We start from the raw sequence: 19,659 nt of genomic DNA, 5'->3' as shown, positions 1-19,659 counted from the left end.
TTGCCTGGGCAGCCATCAGGCTGAGCAAGCGCAACTCACACCGCACAGGAAGCCCCTGCTGAGCAGGATTCATAGCCTTTCCGGGGAGTATTTCAGGTAAAACCTTGAGGGACCTGATTGCCTCTTGAATCCCAGATCTACTCCTTCAGTGGCTGTGTGACCTTGGGAAAGTCACTTCACTTCTCTGAGCCTCTTTTCCCTTGTCTATAACATGTGCTCAAACTGGGAAGACCTGTGACGGCAGCCAAATTATCTTTGTTGCTATCTTTACCCTTTTCTTAAGTGCCTTTCCCCAAACTCCATTCCTGCCCCAAGACCTGAGGTATCGATGTGCATCTCTGTGTGTGTGTGTGTCTGTGTGTGTGTGTGTTGGTTTGTATCCATGTTTATTTAAGCACATCAACACGTGTGCTTCCATTTGTGTCCTCAGCTGTGTGTTTCGGAGAATTCGTTTGGGTCTCTGCTGCTGTGTGTCTATGTGCCCACACATACACCTGTGTCTGCACCTTATGATGAGGATTGGCAGGAAGATAAATGAGTTAGTGCATCTAAAGGGCTTAGAACAGAGCCCAGAACGTAGTAAGGATTCTGCGAATGTTAGCTATTTGCAGCATCTCTCACTGCTCCCCCACCTTGAAGAGGTGGTCAGGCAGTTCAGCCAAATGGGAAGTAGAACCTTTATTCAGAACTCCGTCTGGGGCAGCCTTGGGCGCCCGGGTACACGCGCACCCGCACACACACACACACACACACACACACACACACACACAACCAGCTTCTGGGGGTGGGGTCAGATCGTAGCCCCTCCGGGCTCAGACTGCCTCTACCTGCCAATTCAGAGTTATCTCCTAAGACACAGCTCAAAGCACCCCTCAGGCCAGTATGTCTTTCCAGAAGATTCCAAACCCCAAGATGGTGCCCCCATTCTGGACTCAGTTTGTGCCAATGATCAAAGTGTTGATGGCTGACACTGTGCCCTTGATGACTTCCTCAGCGCCCATGGGCTCCTCATCAAAGGCTGCAGAATCCGTGATATGGGGCCCCACCTACCAGGTCCCCAAGTGTACGCATCCTCTAGAACCTCCCCCGGCTCTGTGTTCCCGGGCGACTGACAGAGAATGCGGTCGGGCTGCTCCCACTTCCACCAGCCCCTTCACCTGCAACAGGAGCACCTGCTCCCCTTTTCTCCAAGCCCTGTAGCCCCGGGGCAACCCCACTCACGGCCATGACCACGGCCTGGTCTGTGCACCCCCTGCCATGGCCTGAACCTCAACAGAGCAGTCAGACAGATGGGGCCTCCCTGGCCTAGTGCACGGCGAGCTCGGAGGCCAGGTTCTGCGTGCCCCTCTCCCTCCCCATCAGCCTAGGCTCTGCGGCACACGGCCAGCTACCCCAGGCCACCGTCCTCCCCACGCCTGGGCTGGGCTGCCCCTGGGGCCTGTGGAAGGCAAACAGCCACCTGTCCCTGCTCCGTCATGGATGGATTTTCAGGAGACAGTACCACATGCATCAGTATGAGTAACACACTCGCCGACTTTGAGGACATTCCTAGTTGTTCAAATTGCAATTCTGCAATTCTGTAAAATCACAAGCAATCACAATCACAACATTCATTCTTCTTTGCTTGAGGTCACGGCCCCTTTCTACCTTCCCTCCTTAACTGGGAACAGAGTTCCTTTATGCCAAGCAGCCCAGGAGCCTCCAGATCTCCTGGGTGCTGCGGACTTAGTTTTCCATGGCTCTGCATCGCTCCACAGTGGAGCTCTGAGTAAATTGGATTTGGGACCTCATCTTTATTCCTAATACCGTGCAAGAAAAGAGACTAGGATAGACCGTTCCCTGTTTCTCCTCTCTGTCTCCTCAAGGTCTGTGCAGCTCCCTGACCCTCTTTCCTAGGAAGATCAGGGCTGAATAATAATAAAAACCAACATCTGTATCGTACTTTAGACTTTTCAAAGCCCTTTCTCACCCATGGACTCAATTAAACTTACAACCGAGTCAAGTACAGGCCGTGCCGCTGCTGCTAATTTTTATGAGCCCATTTCACGAGTGAGGGAAGGAGGGCTCAGAGCCTTTAGCTAACTTTAGCTTGCCCAGAACCACACAGCTTTAAGCAGCAGATTTCTTTAAATGCAAGTCTGCCAGTTCCAAAACCTGCATTCTTTTCATTACGTCAGGCCCCTTGATGAGCCGTCTCAAAGCTAGATGGCATTATGAAATCATAGGAAGCTTCGAGAAGGTAAATTGCCCTGTTCTCCGTCGTTCCCTGGGAGGGTCAGTTTCTCCAGCCAAGGCCAGGAAGCCTTAGAGGCAGCCGTGCGCTGCAAACACCAGCATCTCTGAAAACAAAGGACCTTCGTGCTCAGATAATATGGTCGAATCTCACTCCCTCCAAAAAGTCAAGCCAGAAGCAGTTGACATAGCAAGGAGCTATTATCTTTCCGCTCTTTATAACGCAAGCCAGCATGCATCCACTTTATACACTGAGTTCCAAGTGCACTTAGAGTGAATCGGTTTACACTGCATAAAATTATGCAGCTGCTTCTCTTTCAGAGGTGGGGTGCACAAAGTGCAGGTCTCCGATTTGTGCCTGACGTGTGCTGGACTCTGAGCGTCTCAGTCATCTTTGAAAGCCCTCGCCTGGCCGATACTCGGCCTGTGGTCAGGGTGGAGCAAAGGTTTTTAAATTACTTAAATGAACGAGTAAACACATAAATAAAAATGAACATGGTGGTGAGTAGATGAATAAAGGACTGAATAGTGAAGGAGCAAACACAAAAATGCCAGGGTGAGGAGTACTAGAGAAGACGTTGGTGAATGGATAAGGGTGCGAACAGGGCACTTCGCTCAAGACCTGGGTAAGGACGAGACAGATACAGGACTGATGCACGCTGGCCTCCCCCTCCATCACGCTTCGTGACAGCCCCAGCCCAAGGCTCTCCATCCTGCAGGGGGAGGGGATGGGCACTTGTCCTCTTTAGCAAACAAACAAAAAGCCTTGAAAACAAAACATCAGAGAGAAAGACAGAGACTTTGCTAAACTCTGTGAGCTTCTGTTTAAGCTTCTGGGGCGAAGTGTGGCGGTCCAGCTCACAGAGGCTCTGTGTGGTGTAGAGAAGATCCACCTTCTGCGCAGGGGACACCTAAGCCCTAAGGCTTGCCGCTCTGTTGTAAAGGAGGAAATGCACAGAGACCGGACAAGATGATTTGCAGGTGTATTGTCTTCTCTGTGTGCCTTCTCCATGCTTTGCTGGGCCAGCCGGGGGCAGCAGGCCCCCAAGGACCTGGGTGTACGAGTTGGTGTGTCTTGCCCATATAGCTACGTGCCATTCTGGAGAGGAGCTAGGGCAGGGACCAGAAGACTAAGAAATCTCAGATGCTGAGCACCTTTCCTGGAGAAACTGAGCACTACCTAAAGGGACTGTTGAAGTTGTTGAATTAGACTAAGGTTTAAACCAGACTGGACATTGATTTGATTTTTTTTTTCCTCCTTCTGCCCAGTGGGTGACAGCTCTTAAAGGAGATTGACTTAAATAGACAAACTAAAGAAACTACATTTTCCTGCATAAATAAGTTCCGTGAGTAAAATTTCCAGCCCTGCTCCTCAAGTTACACCATCCCTTTGTGTCTGGTCACTAATTCCCTTTAGGTTAGGAGCCCAAGACCGCGAATGTGTGCCAGGCCACCTGAGCTGGTACAAGCTGAGACTACTCAGATGTTGTTTAAATAAGGTGGCCATATAGTTTGGCATCCACACCAGGACACTTGAGAGTGAAAAAGGGGTGCTTTTAATAATGCTGGGACAAGAGACCAAAACCGGAACTGTCCCAAGTACTCTAGGACACATGTCATCTAACTCTAAAGGAAGTCATAGCATGTGGGTGGGAAACAAGGACTATGCCCTCATCCTCTGCTGGGAGCCCGAGCACTTCACCGGCCAACACTAGCAAAGCAGATACATAACACAGAGTGAGCTGGATTTTGGACAATGGAAAATTTAAGAGTGTGTTTGTGTTTGTCTGTGTGTGTGTGTGTGTGTGTGTGTGTGTGTGCCAAGTAGTTGGTCTGATGTGGCCACAGTGAAGAAAATAGCAAGTCTAAGGCCTCATTATGAATTAGGCTCCCTGCAAACCACCACTTCTCCGTGGCTGGAACCTGGGGAGCCAGGCCCGGGACCCACTCACTCACCTGGTACTGTGCGAAGGTGGAGTGATTTGTGAACACGGGCGGGGGTGGATAGTTCAGGTTGAGCCAGAGCGGCTGGTTCGGGGTGGCTGAGGTCAAGGCTGTAGCAAAGCGTGGGGTGAAAACATTCCCTGTGTATTTGAGGTTGCTCTTGTCGGCCGCCGTCACAGGTGGGTTAACTGTGAGCCACAGGAGAGGTAGAGTGTTTCAGTGATTGAGGAGGAAGAGGCCAGCACACCCTTAGCACCATGTCTACCCCGGGATTCATGTTCTCAGATGTCAGGTCCTTTAAGCTCCAAGACGGTTCTTCAAAGTGTGGGTGACTTTCCAACTACAGGAAAACATCGTTAGCACACACCTGGCCAATTTGGAAGAGGTGTGCATCCCAGCATGGTCTGGCTTAGAGTTCTTTCTCCATCATTCACTAGTAAAGGAGGTAGTTTAGCAAGAGAAAACAATAAACCAGGATGCTAGGGCTACAGTTCACCTATGTAGAAAACCAAATGCTTTTCAGTGCTTTACAAAAATCCAGTTTTATACCAACAATTGCTATGCCGTTGGCATTCATTCTTACCAAATTATTTAAAGCAGCCCCGGAGGACCTATACTTGGCGACACTGAGGACCCTACCCAGGTTGTTGTATCTACACTGGCATCATTTTTTAAAAAAATCTTCAACATTATATAATTGACACGGTATGACCCCAAATTAGTCTGAATGAATGAGATCTGGTTGGGTTGTTCTAGGATATGAATCCCAGGTTCTCTCCCTCTGGTAAATGTCCTGTGCTTCCAGAGTCCAAGATGGGACCTCAACTTCCCCTTAGGGGCATCTTTTTGGACAAAGGAGGTTTGGCTGAAACAGTTGTAGGGAGAGAAAGCAGGGACATGAATAATCTCAGGGTAGAAATAATCTGAAGCATGGATTTTTCTTTGGCTTGAGCAACTTGAGCGGATGCGATGTATGCTGGCTCGGGGCTGTATTCAAACTGACCACTCATGACACCCCCGGTACCCTGAAATTCACCTGTATTTCTCTAGCAGTTGTACTCCTGATAAGGGACATGGGAGAGAGTCATTTCTCCCATTTTATGAGTTTAAAAACTGACGCCCAGAGAAAGCCAGTGACTTGCACGTGGACGAGGCAGCCATTTGGCGGCAGAGCCATCATAGGCCTATTGAGAGTTTCTGGAACCCCTTCCTCTACAGACTCCCCCGGGGCAAGGTCAGCTTACGTTTCAGCTCCAGCGCATCCACCTCCACTTTGCTGCGAAGCTTTAGCTGCGCGCTTGGGTTTTTGGCGGCCCCAAGAAACTCATAGAGCAGGTTCTTCTTGGCTGGCCACGCAGGCTTCTTGGCTGGTAGGGCCATGGAGATGGAGCCCACTGGGTCACTGCACCCTTCCTCACCACACGTGTCCTTCCGGCTCTGGGGCCACTGACTGAGAAAGAGGCTCTCTCGACGACCCTTGGTCGGCTCCTTGGCACCAGAGTTCCATTCTACAGCAGGAGGGAAACTGAGTCAATGGCTTTGGGAAGCCACGTGCTGGATGCAGGGAGCACTGTCTTGTGGACAAAGCAACAGGTCCTCCCTAGCACACACCTGGGGCTCAAACCACTCTGGGGTCTTCCTCCCAGCCCAAGCCGGTCCCAGTCTTCTCCCTGACACCTTCATGGACCACTGCCCACTGCAGCCTTCCCCTCTCATGCATGCGTACATGGGTCCATCCATCCATCCATGCATCCATCCATCCATCCATCCTCCCTTCCTTCCATCCAAACTTCTTTCCTTCCAATTACCTTTCTTTTCTTCTCTCCCTTTCTTTCCTTTCTACCTTTTTTCTTTCCTCTCTCCCTCTTTTTGTTTCTCCCTTCCCTCTATCCATCCACAACACCAAGCTTGGGATACAGAGCTGCTTTCAGCCCCGCCACCCTGGCTCCGTGGGGGAGGCTTGTGTTCTTATAGAACACGTGGCCTAGCTGAGGTCCGGCCCCTCACCGTGGACTCTACTCCTGCTTTGTTGCTCATGGGTGATCCAGCCCATTTGTCAGCGCCAGGCCCTGACCTGAGTACTGAGGACACTGATGAGTCAGAGCCAGACTCAGCCCTGCAGGAGCTCACAACAAGGAGGGAGAGAGAGACAGACCCAGAAATAGCTCCAGGACAAGGCAGATGGGGACCGTGAGGTGACAGAGGGACACAGTGGGAGAAGAGGGTGGCTGAGACGGCTTCTATCGGAGACTGTCAGAGGCTTTCCAGAAGGAAGTGGGCCTTCCGGGAGGCCTTCCATCCAGGAGTACGGGGAGATGGCGCAGCGGGTGTGGGCATCAGAGAGACACGGCGAGTGCATGTCCCCTCAGTGCGTGCAGTGGGAGCCAGGCCTGGGTCTCTCTGCAAACAGACGGAGTGGTCCCCTGGTGTGAGGGCGCTGCCTGGACCATCCCAATACCCTCCACAGCAGTGATTTTTCACCTAGATTTCCCTTTAAGCAAAGGGACTCGTTCTTCAAACAAAATTAACTATGGGCGAAATTGTATATATGTGGGTTTGTTTGTTTTTAAGACACTGTCTGGTTGAAGCCACACTCTTCACTCCTTTCCCAGCCTGGAGACTTTGCAGGTCTCCACGGAGCTTGGCTGGGAAATCGCGCTGGACGCACAGCAAGCACCTCGGATCATTCCTGTAGCGGCTGGACCAGAGGACCTGTGCCTAGTGTCACCTGTTGGGAATGGATCTGATCCCTCCAGCGTGTGCCCTCACTGCAGCCCAGCGGTCTTGTGGCTGAGTCTGGACAAGACTGGGCCTGCCCTCCTAGCACCATCCCAGCGAAGGAAAGAGTGCTCTAGCCTGAGCCAATTTAGAAGAAAATGACATTTTTAGCAAAACATGTCCCTAGAGTCTCTTCCAAGAGTTTCTCTGGTTGCCAAGTTTAGCCCCCAGCCAGTGTGCTGAAATAACAGTACCCACTAATAATAGCCCTTTCCCCAGAGACCCACACACCTGCAGTCTCTCACATACCTCCCATTGCCTTGAACACGCGTGCCACTCACTCAACTTCAAAGCTTCCTCTTCCAACGTCTGGGTACACAGACACACACACACACGTTCTTGCCTGTCGTTCCTCTGCCCCACTTACATGTGCGCAACGATGCACACAAGATGGATACACACAGACACATACACACAGACACACTCAGATGCACCCACACCCACATTTTCTCTAACACACCTAGACCTATAAAATTTCCTTTGGCACACCTTTGCCCACACATCGATACACAGCGACAAACACACACAGTGGGGCAGGTGGGTGGGACAGGGCCACCTCCAAGCCTGCAGCCCCATCCCTCAGAGAGCTCTCAGGCATCCTTCCTGGAGAAAGCAGTGGCAGGAAAGTCCCACCCTCTGGGCAGGGCTCAGCCCTTACACACACAGCTCCCAAAAAGCCCACTGGGTCCCAGAGGACTTCCCAGGACCCAGAGTCCAGGTTGCTGTCCCCAGCTCTGATTCCTCGGCCTTCCCACAATGTTCCAGAACACAGAACATGCACCTCTTTTATTAAGGAGATGGATTTGTGCCGTCCCAACATAGCGTCTCAGTTATCCATCCATGCTCACAGCCTGGGGGTGATTTTTCTTTTGGTTGATGTATGATCAACTCTCCTAAAGACTGCTGACTGTAGGCAAATGCCTCTGCCTTGGAACCGTCCAGTCTGCGTGGCTGGATCAGAACAGGCACATCAGGCAGAACCTGGAGGTGTGGTGAGGGGAACTTGGGAGGTGGCTGGGCTTTTGGGAAAGGGTATGGACTCCTCAGTTAGCAGGTGGAAATGCACTGTTCTAAGGCTCAGGAGTCCCAGGGAACAAGTCCAGGCCAACAGTCTGAACGGCACGTGGAGAGTTTGCACGTTCACCCCCAGGCCCAGGAGTGAGGACCAGTCGTCGGGGTCAGAACAGGTGCCTCCATCGGAAGCCAGATGACCCCAGCTGCTAATCATATTTCTCTCCTCCCATCCAGCTTAAAGTCCCCATGCTGCAGTTTCAGCTGGGGTAAACGCTTCCTTCAATGTGCTCTGGATACCTGGATTCAAAACATGAGCCAGGTACCACATGTGCCTATATCTCTTCTCAAAGTGCGTTGGGATACAGGCCACTGTGTTCGCTTACATAAGCCATATCCCCATACATGGGCATCCAGCAGAGGGGGCCTGTAAGTGCTGAAAACAGCCTGCACTTGGGGACTGCAACACATCAGAGAGACCACCCTGTCCTACTCTGCTAAAGATGCTGCACGCCCCTGCTGCAGCCCTGATTGGCTTTCTGGTAGGTCCCTCCCTGCAGGCCCACTCACTAGCCTTGCTCCCAGCCACCACTCACCCATTAAGAGGTGCCCCTCCATGGCGGAGTCGGCCTCGGGCTTGGAGCAGATCTTGGCAAACACCGGGAGCTGCTTCTTCTGAGCAGGGAGCTCAGGGAGCTTGTCAGGAGGTGCGGGACACGGGGGCGGCAGCAAGAGGAAGGGGCCCAGCTCCGTGGGTTCCCTGGAGCCCAGGCCGCTGAACATGCTGTTCTGCAGGAAGTCCTTGATGACCCTCATCTCCTCCAGCACCATCTTGTTGTCAGGAAACTTGGTTGCCTCTGTGGACTTCAGTGGGAACTGGGCCAGGAGCTTATTGATTTCCGAGTTGGAGGCACCCAGGATGTGGCCCCCATCCTCTGTCCCCTTGACACTCTTGACCTTGGCAGCACGCAGAATGCCCGTGACTGTAGACATGACAGAGTCGCAGTCCTGCCGGCTGCTGATCACGGACACGGCCACCTTCGGCTCCAGAAGTGTGTCGGCGGCAATGATGGTGGTTCCGGGGTACTCACTGCTGTTTGCCACAGGAGGAGGGGCGAGGAGGCAGGGAGCCGGCTGTCTGGGCCCCTCGGGGGAAACGCCGGGTGTGTCCAGCTCCCCCAAGCTCTCTGTGACTAAGATGAAGTGCTCTTTGGTCAGGCTCAAGAACTCCTGCTCCACCAACAGGGAGATCTCATCTTTGTCACGGCTGAGCTCCAGAGCTCTGCAAACAGGTCAGAAAGAGGGGCTTTGGTACCAGCTTACTCGGCGGGGTGGAGGTTGGGGGCTCTGTGGCAGGCCCCAGGCCCCAGGGAGAGGGGATGGAGAGAACACATCTCCAGGTAAGAGAAACCTACTGCTTTCTCAAGAGAGAAAATGGACAAACAGTGGATTCCCAAGACGTTTCTATGCCAGGCCAGCAGGACCAGGACCAAGAGCACAGGTCTGGGAATCGGGAATCGGAGTCTTCTCCAGATACTCCATCTTGCTGAATGAGCTGAGCCTTAATTTCAGTCCATCCCTCCCTGTTCGGTTGTGCCCAGGACCTGAAGCAATGAAAGACCAGCCACATCAGGGCCGGGAGTGAGTAAACAGCTCTGAGCATGGAGGCCAGAGTGCTGGGGCTGAGCCCTGGGATTAGACAGCTGGACTCATGCCCTGGCTCCCTCACTTCCCCACTGTGACTGTGGGCAGGTTGCTCAGCATCTCTGTGTCCTGTCTCCTCATCTGGTCAACAAGAATAACAGACATGTGCAAAGCTCTGGACAGGGTCTGGCACAGTTGGTAAGGGCGATCCAAGGTGTGACAGCCTGGCTGGATCCTGGAGTCCACATTGTGGCCCCGTGGGTGGATACCTGCGTTTCCCCCCGTGGCTGGCACAGCCCTCTGACCAGATCACGGCCTCTGGACTAAGCCCCCCTTCCTGGGAGCAGGAGCAGTAGCTTGGGGACTGCACTGATTCCCAAGAATCTCCCTGCACCCACACACTGGCCTCTACCTGCACCTCCAATCCTGGGCCCCAGCTGGACGCTTGATGGTCAACACCAGCCCAATGGGGCCGACTGGGCGCACAGACTCCAGGCTGCTGCTTGCTGGCTCTTTCCAGGTGTGGGAGAGGATGACAATCCTGCCGGCCTGGCATCCTTGGCAAGGGGGCACCTTCCTCCCTGGCACCACCAGAAGGACTGTGGTGACCTAGCTTAAAATCACCTGCTCTCCATATTTGACGGGCTCCCATAAAAAGTGGATGCGGTGGTCTACAAAGAGCATTCTGGAAACTGCTCAATGCCCCTGGGGGAGGCTGGTGAAGACAATGAAGAAGGGGCAGGGGGGAAGATGAAAGTGCCCACGAGTGGCGTTTTACCGTGGGGGGAGGCCTGGTGCACACTCCTACTCTGACAGACCCTCCCCAGGGCTCAGCGACTCCCTCGAGCAGTGACCATGAATCCTGCCAGTAGGGATGTGCCTTCCTCGTAATGCTCTTTGTGTTTGAGCACATACAGCCTCATGCGTGCACAAGAACAAATGCACACACTTGTGAGTGTGTTTGATGCACACACCAGCGCGGGCACAAAACGACTCATACGTCAAGACCCCCACACGCTGAGCCAGGGAAAAAGTCACTGTACTGGACAACCACTCAGAATGGGCACACGCGACAGTCCCAGGGGCTTCCAGCTGCGCCAGGCGTTACCCCCTTAGTTGCTGGGTCCTCGTGAGGCCCAGGGGGTCCTGGGAAAGGAGGTGGGTGGCCAGGGCCCTTGGGAAACATAGGGAAGAGCATGTCACTATACCAACTGAGCCGGCGTGCCTCCTGGTCACCAGCCCCACAGGTGGCCTCAGCAGACTTAGAAGCAGAGAGGGGCCAGGAGAAAGCAGACTCCAGCCAAGCAGACCAGGGTCTCCATCAGGCACTACTGCCTATTTCATGTCAGACCCTGGAACCGCAGGGCCTCCCCTGTAGCCTGGGCATGACACCTGAACCACGGGTGTGACACCGGGGTGAGAACGTGGGGAGGTGATCCGGGTGCGAGCTCGGCACGTGTCGGCTGGGAGCTCCGGAGGGTGGCATAGCTGCAGGGAGACGGGGCCATCTTCCACTCTGGCTTTCTCGTTCCTTCCATTCTCTCTTCTCCCTCTTCCCCCTCCTCCCTGCCCTCTCCCATTCCCTTCCTTTCCTCCGTCCCATGTCTAGACTTCAGCTATAAATAGGACCCACTCTCACGGCTGTGTCCCTGCGAACAATCAGAATAAAGAGACCCCCCTTCTTCCTCTTCATCATCATCCTCAAAGGGAACAGGTGAATCTCGAGTTACAGAAACCAGACATTTGAAGGATCAGTTTTTGACTCACCCTTCTACAAAAAAAAAAAAAAGACTTGCAAAGCAAGCTATACACCAATAGATATTTTTTTAGAAAGACCTACTACAATTATATCAATTTTAAAACATTGTGATAATGTTATTGTGGTTTATACTGAACAAAAAAAAATGAGTCCCTATCTCTTAGAGGTAGATAAAATTATGTCTAAGATATTCTTTAAACTTAATCCAGTAGGGGTGGAGGGAAGATGGGGGCATAATGAAACAAAATGGCCATGCGTTGACCATCACTAAAACTGTGTGATTGATAGGTATGTGGGTTCATCACGTACTATTGGTTCTACTTTTGGCTGGGTGCGTGCGTTTTTAAATAAAAATGTGACATAATAGATACACATAGGAAAAGTCTCACCACTTGAATCGTCTCAAGTACAAACTCCAAAGAGAAGTCAAAGCAGATTCTAAAATACCCTCAGGACCCTAGGGTCCCTGTATCAAAAACCACCCACAGATGGTCCCTTCTTAGCACCTGAGAGCACCCACCTGCCCCTCCCCAACCTCGGACACAGGCAGAAGATGAGGCTCAACCCCTGTCCTTTGTTTTTGTTTTTTTCATTATGTTCAGTTAGCCAACATATAGTACATCATAAGTTCTTGTAGAGTTCAATGATTCATTAGTTGCATGTAGCACCCAGTGCTCATCAGATCACGTGCCCTCCTTAATACCCATCACCCAGTCACCCCACCTCCCACCCCCTCCCTCTAGAACCCTCAGTTTGTTTCCCAGAGTCCAGAGTCTCTCATGGTTTGTCTCCCTCTCTGATTTCTTCCCGTTCAGTTTTCCCTCCCTTCCCCTGTGGTCCTCTGCTCTATCCCTTATGTTCTACATATGAGTGAAACCATAGGATGATAATTGTCTTTCTCTGCTTGACTTATTTCACTTAGCATAATCCCCTCTAGTTCCATCCATGTCGATGCAAATGGTGGGTATTCATCCTTTCTGATGGCTGAGTAACATTCCATTGTATATACAGACCACATCACCTTTATCCATTCGTCTGTTGAAGGGCATCTCGTGAACCCCTATTCTTACTCCTCTGGCACATTACAGCAGTCGGGGCCTCTTAGGAAGCTGGCATTCCCAGCAGGCAGGGGCAGCGCAGTGCCAAGAATGCAGGGCCCGCTCTGGCTCTGGGCCCCCCATGTACCCCTGAAAGGCTGTCCCCGGGCCCCCAGCCCTCCCTCGGGCCAGCCTCCACAAACTCCTATTTCCCTTGCATCAGTCACAAACCCAGTACAGGCCAGACAGGAAGCCAGGCATCCCTACACATGCTTGAATTTCATCCTCTCCACACTCCTGGGCAATAGACAGCAGCATCCCCACTTTACAGATGGGGAAAAATGAGCCTGAAAGAGGCCAAGGACCTTGTCACCTAGAAAGTGTGGGGATGCGGGTGGGTTTGGCTGCCTTCACGACCTCCTCCTACCCCACCCGGCTTCCTTTCCAGGGATAGCTACCCAGCAAGGACCCCTTGCTCCATGGCTGAGCTCTGTTCCCCAACCCAAGTGCAGTCGGGGCTATTGCTGGTTTCATTCCGTCTCTCCAGCCTGTGGAGGATCATCACGGTGAATCCTGAGTCTGTCATCCATGGCATTAGCTGTCCCTGACAGCTCCATGTCAGCTGCATGTCTGACGAGCATGTCTCCTGGGTCTTCTGCCAATTTATGGATAGAAATGTTGAAGGGAACGAGTCCAGGGCCGAGCCTTGGAGACACTGCTGGAGACCCTCCCCACAGCCTGACAGTAATCCTGGATCAACACTTCAGGGGAATAAATCAATTCTGTCACTATCATCCCATCTCCTCTTCTCCAAGACAGCCTTTATCAAACACCTCACTGCAATCAAGATCCATCACACAGTTACAAGTCCCTGATCAAGGGTGTCCCCACCTGTCCCCCAGCCCCCCAAGAAAACAAGATTCATTTGTTCTTGTTTGTTCTAGAAAAATGTATGCCTGCAGAGTTAGGATGTTCTCAGAACTCAGATCAATCCATTTCTCTGCTTAAACCCTCATGTGGACTCTCATTACATATAGGATAAAATTTAAACTCCTTCCTGACCTTCAAGGCAGTATACAAAGTGGCCCATTCACCCCTTCCTGCTTTAACTCCTCCTTCATCCAAGCCACTCTGGCCTTAAAAATATTCCTTTACATGCCAAGTTCACTCCAGCCCCAGGGCCTTTGCATTTCCTGTGGAATGCTAGATCATGCCCTGACTGCTTCTTCTCATCATTCAGGCCTCTGTTCATGTTTCCTACTCCCCAAGTAGCCTTTCCTGCCCATTTTTAAAGTGCCCCCCCCCCCCCGCCCCAGTAGGCACTCTGTGCTCCATCAGTCTGTGTATTTTCTTCATGGTATCAACCACCATCCACAGCATCTTTTTTATGTCTTTACTCCCCACAAAAACATAACCTTCCTGAGGGCAGGGACAGTATCTTGTTCAGCACAGAGCTCCGGGGTCTAGATCAGTGCCTGGCATCTGATTCCAGCTCAGGGAGAATTTGTTGAATCAATGAGGAAACTAGCTCATGAACTTATCTTTACCCTTGTCCATCTCTTGGAGCTCTTGACATCAAGAGCTCTGTTGCCAAAGACTGCCCAACTCCTTCCACAGGTTGCAAACTCTCTGGCTTTGGTTCCATTTTCTGGCCCCCGCGTCTGGCCTGGCATTCCTAAGCTGGTCAGATGACACAAACCACCTGCTTATCCCGGTCCTAAGAACTCCCCACCTCTGCACGGCGGTTCCCATGCCAGACCCCACACAAAGCCTGCCTGATCTCCGCAACTACTTTGGGGAACCCAGGAAGACTTTTCATTCTTCCCACAACTTCCCTGGGTTCAATGTCAAGTCTGCTCCCCTGCATTTCCTGGAATCTATCTTTTCTTCTCTCTTCCTAAGAAGTTTTGCCGATTCTGGCACCTCTCCCATGCTATTTCCTTTCTCCTTTGAGCTGGTAAAAACCATAAAATCTGCCACAGACTCTATCACAGTGAATCATTCAGGAAGGTTATTAACCCAGCGCCCGGGCGCTGACATAGGAAGAAGTCGGGATTGGTGCTGTGACCCCAGCAGCTGCCACCACATCTGCGTTGCCCACCTCCAGAAGTGACAGGTGTCTGGTGGCGGCTCTGGATGCAAGCACTGTGCATGATTTCTGCATTCACAATGTACAGAGTCAAAGAAAAATAAAGGCTATTGACTGGTTGGCACCCCTTCCCAGAATAATGACTAAGCAAGCACACTGTTAGCTCCCAACAGCGGTTCTGTGTACATGATAACACAGAGCAAAGATGAAAACTGCTATTCATCTGAGCCAGACAAGAGAAAAATGCAAGCAGAGAATTGTTAGTGCTACAAGAGGACACCCAAAACAAATATTTCTTCCCACCATGGCATTTCAGACCAACGACAAACACGGTGCCCAAGCCTGGTACCTGGGCAACATGGCTGGTTGTGACTGAAGCAGGTGAAGGGCCCCAGGTCTGATGTGGACCCGGGCCTGAGTGATGGTCCCTCCACAGACTGACCTCATGACCGTGGGTGAGGTTCTGACTTCTCTACCTGTCCACACAGCTAAGCAGAGAGTAGTGGCTAAGAGCTCACTCCCTGGGAAGAGTCAGGAGTGGACTCAACACCCCCCCCACCTCGGTTAAGGGGGCCATACCTTATGCAAGCTGGCTAACATGTCTAAGCCTCAGGTCCCGGGTCACAAAATAATAAGAAGGTTAAGTGCTTATGGAGAGCTAACTAACCGGCCAGGCGCTGTGTTAGGTACTTTCCATGCCAAAGTCTCATTTGAATCCCCACAACAGGGCACCGGGGTGGCTCAGTCGGTTAAGCGTCTGCCTCTGGCTCAGGTCATGATCCCAGGGTCCTGGGATCAAGTCCCACATCAGGTTCCTTGCTCTTCGGGGAGCCTGCTTCTCCCTCTCCTCCCCACTTGTGCTCTGTCTCACTATCTCTGTCTCTCTCTCTCTCAAATAAATAAATAAAATCTAAAAAGAAAAAATTTTTGACTCCCCACAACAGCCCCAGTGGGGTAGTGTGGTCGACTGATCACTGTAACAGCCCCCATTTTATCAGGCCTTCCTGTGTCCAGGCCCTTTGATAGTTTCCACACATCTTGATTCAGTAATAAGCAAAAATACCTAGGAATAAATGTAACCAAGAAGATGAAAGACCTGTACTCTGCAAACTCTAAGACACTGCTGAAAGAAATTGAAGATGACACAAATGAATGGAAAGATACACCATGCTCATGACTGGAAGAATTAATGTTGTTAAAATGTCCATACTACCCAAAGCAATCTATAGATTCAGTGTAATTCTTATCAAAGTACTATCATATAACTAGAACAAATAATCCTAAAATTCATATGAAACCACAAAAGACCCCAAACAGCCAGAGCAATCTTTTTTTGTTGTTGTTATTATGTTAGTCACCATACATTACATCATTAGTTTTTGATGTAGTGTTCCATGATTCATTGTTTGCGTATAACACCCAGTGCTCCACGCAGAATGTGCCCTCTTTAATACCCATCATCAGGCTAACCCATCCCCCCACCCCCCTGCCCTCTAAAACCCTCAGTTTGTTTCTCAGAGTCCATAGTCTCTCATGGTTCATCCCCCCCTCCGATTTCCCCCCTTTATTTTTCCCTTCCTACTATCTTCTTTTTTTTTTTTAACATATAATGTATTATTTGTTTCAGAGGTACAGGTCTGTGATTCCACAGTCTTACACAATTCACAGCGCTCACCATAGCACATACCCTCCCCAATGTCTATCACCCAGCCACCCCATCCCTCCCACCCCCCACCACTCCAGCAACCCTCAGTTTGTTTCCTGAGATTAAGAATGCCTCATATCAGTGAGATCACATGATATTTGTCTTTCTCTGATTGACTTATTTTGCTTAGCACAATACCCTCCGGTTCCATCCACGTTGTTGCAAATGGCAAGATTTCATTTTTTTGATGGCTGCATAATATTCCATTGTGTATATATACTACTTCTTCTTTATCTATTCATCTGTCGATGGACATCTTGGTTCTTTCCACAGTTTGGCTATTGTGGACATTGCTGCTATAAACATCAGGGTGCATGTACCCCTTCGGATCTCTACATTTGTATCTTTGGGGTAAATACCCAGTAGTGAAATTGCTGGGTCGTGGGGTGGCTCTATTTTCAACTTTTTGAGGAACCTCCATACTGTTTTCCAGAGTCAGCCAGAGCAATCTTGAGAAAAAAGAACAAAGCTGGAGGTATCACACTCCCAGATTTCAAACTAGACTACACAAAGCTATAGTAACCAAAACAGTATGGCACTGGCACTTTTAAAGTAGACCCATAGATCAGTGGAATAGGATAGAGAGCCCGGAAATAAACTCATGCTTATATGGTCAGTTAATCTACATAAAGGAAGCAGGAGTGTACAATGGAGAAAAGACAATCTCTTCCAATAAGTGCTGGTGGGAAAACTGGACAGCTACATGCAGAAGAACGAAACTGGACAATGTTCTTACACCATCTACAAAAATAAACTCAAGATGAATTAAAGACCTACATGTAAGACCTGAAACCACAAAACTCCTAAAAGAAAACAGGCAGTAAACTCTTGGATAACAGTCAGCAGTATTTTCTTGGTTGTCTCCTCAGGCAAGGGCAACAAAAGCAAAAATAAACAATTAGGACTACATTCGAACTAAAAAGCTTTCACAGAGTGAAGGAAACCAATAAAACAAAAAGGCAACCTACTGAATGGGAGAAGATATTTGCAACCCCCTGATAAAGGGCTAATATCCAAAATCTACAAAGAACTCATATAACTCAACACCAAAAAAACCCCCCAAACAATAATCAATAATTTGATTAAAAATGGGCAGAGAACCTAAATAGACTCTTTTCCAAAGAATGCAGATGGCCAACAGACACATGAAAAGATGCTCAACATTGCTCATCATCAGGGACATGCAAATCAAAACCATAATGAGGTTATCACCTCACACCTGTCAGAATGGTTACTATCGAGCAGACAAAAAATAGCAAGTATTGGCGAGGATATGGGGAAGAGGGGACCCTCATGCACCGTTGCTGGGAATATAAATTGGTAAAGCCACTATGCAGAATAGTATAGAGGCTCCTCACGAAATAAAAATAAAAATACCATACAGCCCTGTAATTCCACTTCTGGGTACTTACCCAAAGAAAATGAAAGCCCTAATTTGGAAAGATATATGCACCCCTATGTTCACTGCAACATCATTCACAATAGCCAAGATACGGAAGCAACATAAGTGTCCATCAATAGATGAATAAAGATGTGGTACACACACACACGTGCACGTACACACAGAAATATTACTCAGCCATCAAAAAGAATGAAATTCTTGCCATTTATGACAACATGGATGGGCCTAAAGAGTATTATGCTGTCGAATAAGGCAGACGAAGAAAGACAAATACTGTATGATTTCACTTATATTTGAAATCTGAAAAAGAAAACAAATGAACAACCAAAACAAAATGGAAACAGACTCATAAATACCAAGAACAAACTGGTGGTTGCCAGAGGGGAGGAAGGAATGGGCAACACAGGTGAAGGGAATTAAGAGGTACAAACTTTCAGTTATAAAATACATGAGTCACAGGGATGTAAAGTACAGCACAGGGAATAGAGTCAATGACACTCTACCATAATAACTTTGCTTGGTGACAGAGGGTGACAAGACATCCAGTACTCATTTTGTAATGTATATAAATGTTGAATCCCTACATTGTACAACTGAAACTAATATAATATTATATGTCAGCTATATTTCAATAGAAATATAATCCGAATTAAAAACAAAATATATTTCATTCAGAAAAGAACAATAAGCAGAGACTCATAAAGTGCTTGGACATTAGGGCCCCAACCCTTGTGTGTCTTGGGACTTAGCCACCTCCACCGGCACGAGCGCAGGAGAGCCTGCCAGAGGATGACACAGCCCACGGAGGGAAACCCCAAGGTCCCTGGGCTACCCCTCGCCACACCCAGCTGACTGCAGACGTGGATGAACACGAGTCACGTGTGGTCAGGCCCAGCGTCTCCCAGAAGAACCACTCGGCTGAGCCCAGGCGAGCTTGCTGAACCGCAGAAATGGGAGCTAAGTAGATAGTTGTGGTTTTGAGTCACCAAGCCTTGGGGTGGTTTGTTATAGATCAAAAGCTAACACGGAGATAATTTTCCCAGTTTTTAAAAATGAAGAAGCAAAGAGACAGAGAAGTCAGGTCATTTTCCTAAGGTCACAGAATTGAGAGTTAACAACGGGAATGAGCTGAGGCAATCTTGCTCACAGGCTACTCTTCTCAACCCCTGGGCCACATTGCTCTGAAAACCAAGAGTGAAAAGCTGTGTGGGAGAATACTAGGTGCATACACCTAGGCTGGGAGAATGAAAAAAGCCTTTTTGAGGAAGTGTCATTTAAGCCGGGGGAGAAAAGAGAGAAGAACATATTCAGGTAAAGAATGCAAGGAAGAACTTTCCAGACACAGGGAATAGCACACATGAAGGCCATGAGGCGGGAAAGGGCTCAGTGTATTGGTGGGACTGGTGCTCAAGGGCGTGGGGCACATTAAGGGCAGGGTCACGTGAGGTGACATTAGCGATAAAGGCAGGAGGCACTACAAGCCAGGCCTCGAAGTGATGTAAGGGGATTTCATTCTAAAGGTGCAGGGAAGCCACTAGAAAGATTTCAGCAGGGAATTGCCAGGCATAGGTATTTTTCCTCCAGGGAGCAGCCCAGAGGAGTGACAGGAAGGGTCCAGGGCCTGAGCCATGAATTGTGCTGTGTCTATTGGGTGCCAGGTATTATGCTCGGCGCTTGTCCTCCCAGCAATTAGGAAGGATGGGTAGCATCTTCATTCCCAATTTAGAAAGAGGAAACTGAGGCTCAGGAAGTCTAAAAGGTAACTTCAAGTTCACCCAAGAGCAGGGTTGGAGCCAAGGCCACATGGCTCCCAGCCTCTACCGTAGCCACTGCCCTACATTGCCCCAAACGGCAGAAGTGGGAGAAGGAACAGGGCCTTTGCAGTCCAGAGACCTGCACTAAGACCCCCAGGTCTTGTCCTTTCTGACGGGGTGACCTGCAATTCACTTCCTTTCTCTGACCTTGGGCACAGGAGGCCAGAGGCCAAGGAGCCAGCCAGGAGTTAAGAGGATGAGGCGGCAGAAGGCAGAACTTGGTGGGCAGGTGAGTGGCTGTGAG

General features: G+C 50.1%; 1 protein-coding gene across 5 annotated transcripts in view; it reads right to left on the bottom strand.

Moving 5' to 3' along the window:
- C4H1orf94 (chromosome 4 C1orf94 homolog) overlaps positions 1-19,659 on the bottom strand; it is a 41,064-nt gene that overhangs the window by 10,369 nt on the left and 11,036 nt on the right. For 4 of the 5 annotated variants that reach the window (XM_027615066.2, XM_027615045.2, XM_027615056.2 and 1 more), the window contains 3 exons: positions 8,562-9,247; positions 5,421-5,684; positions 4,189-4,364 (listed from right to left, as the gene is read on the bottom strand). In XM_027615066.2, coding sequence (XP_027470867.1) covers positions 4,189-4,364; positions 5,421-5,684; positions 8,562-9,247 — 1,126 coding nt within the window. Of the gene's footprint in view, positions 1-4,188; positions 4,365-4,517; positions 4,610-5,420; positions 5,685-8,561; positions 9,248-19,659 lie in introns of those variants that run through there. The other variant, XM_027615075.2, reaches the window with a different exon arrangement.

The sequence above is a fragment of the Zalophus californianus genome, chromosome 4 (genome assembly GCF_009762305.2).
Source record: "Zalophus californianus isolate mZalCal1 chromosome 4, mZalCal1.pri.v2, whole genome shotgun sequence".
NCBI lineage: Eukaryota > Metazoa > Chordata > Mammalia > Carnivora > Otariidae > Zalophus > Zalophus californianus.
The sequence above is the reverse complement of the archived record's forward strand: the minus strand, read 5'-3'. Positions and strand labels throughout refer to the sequence as shown.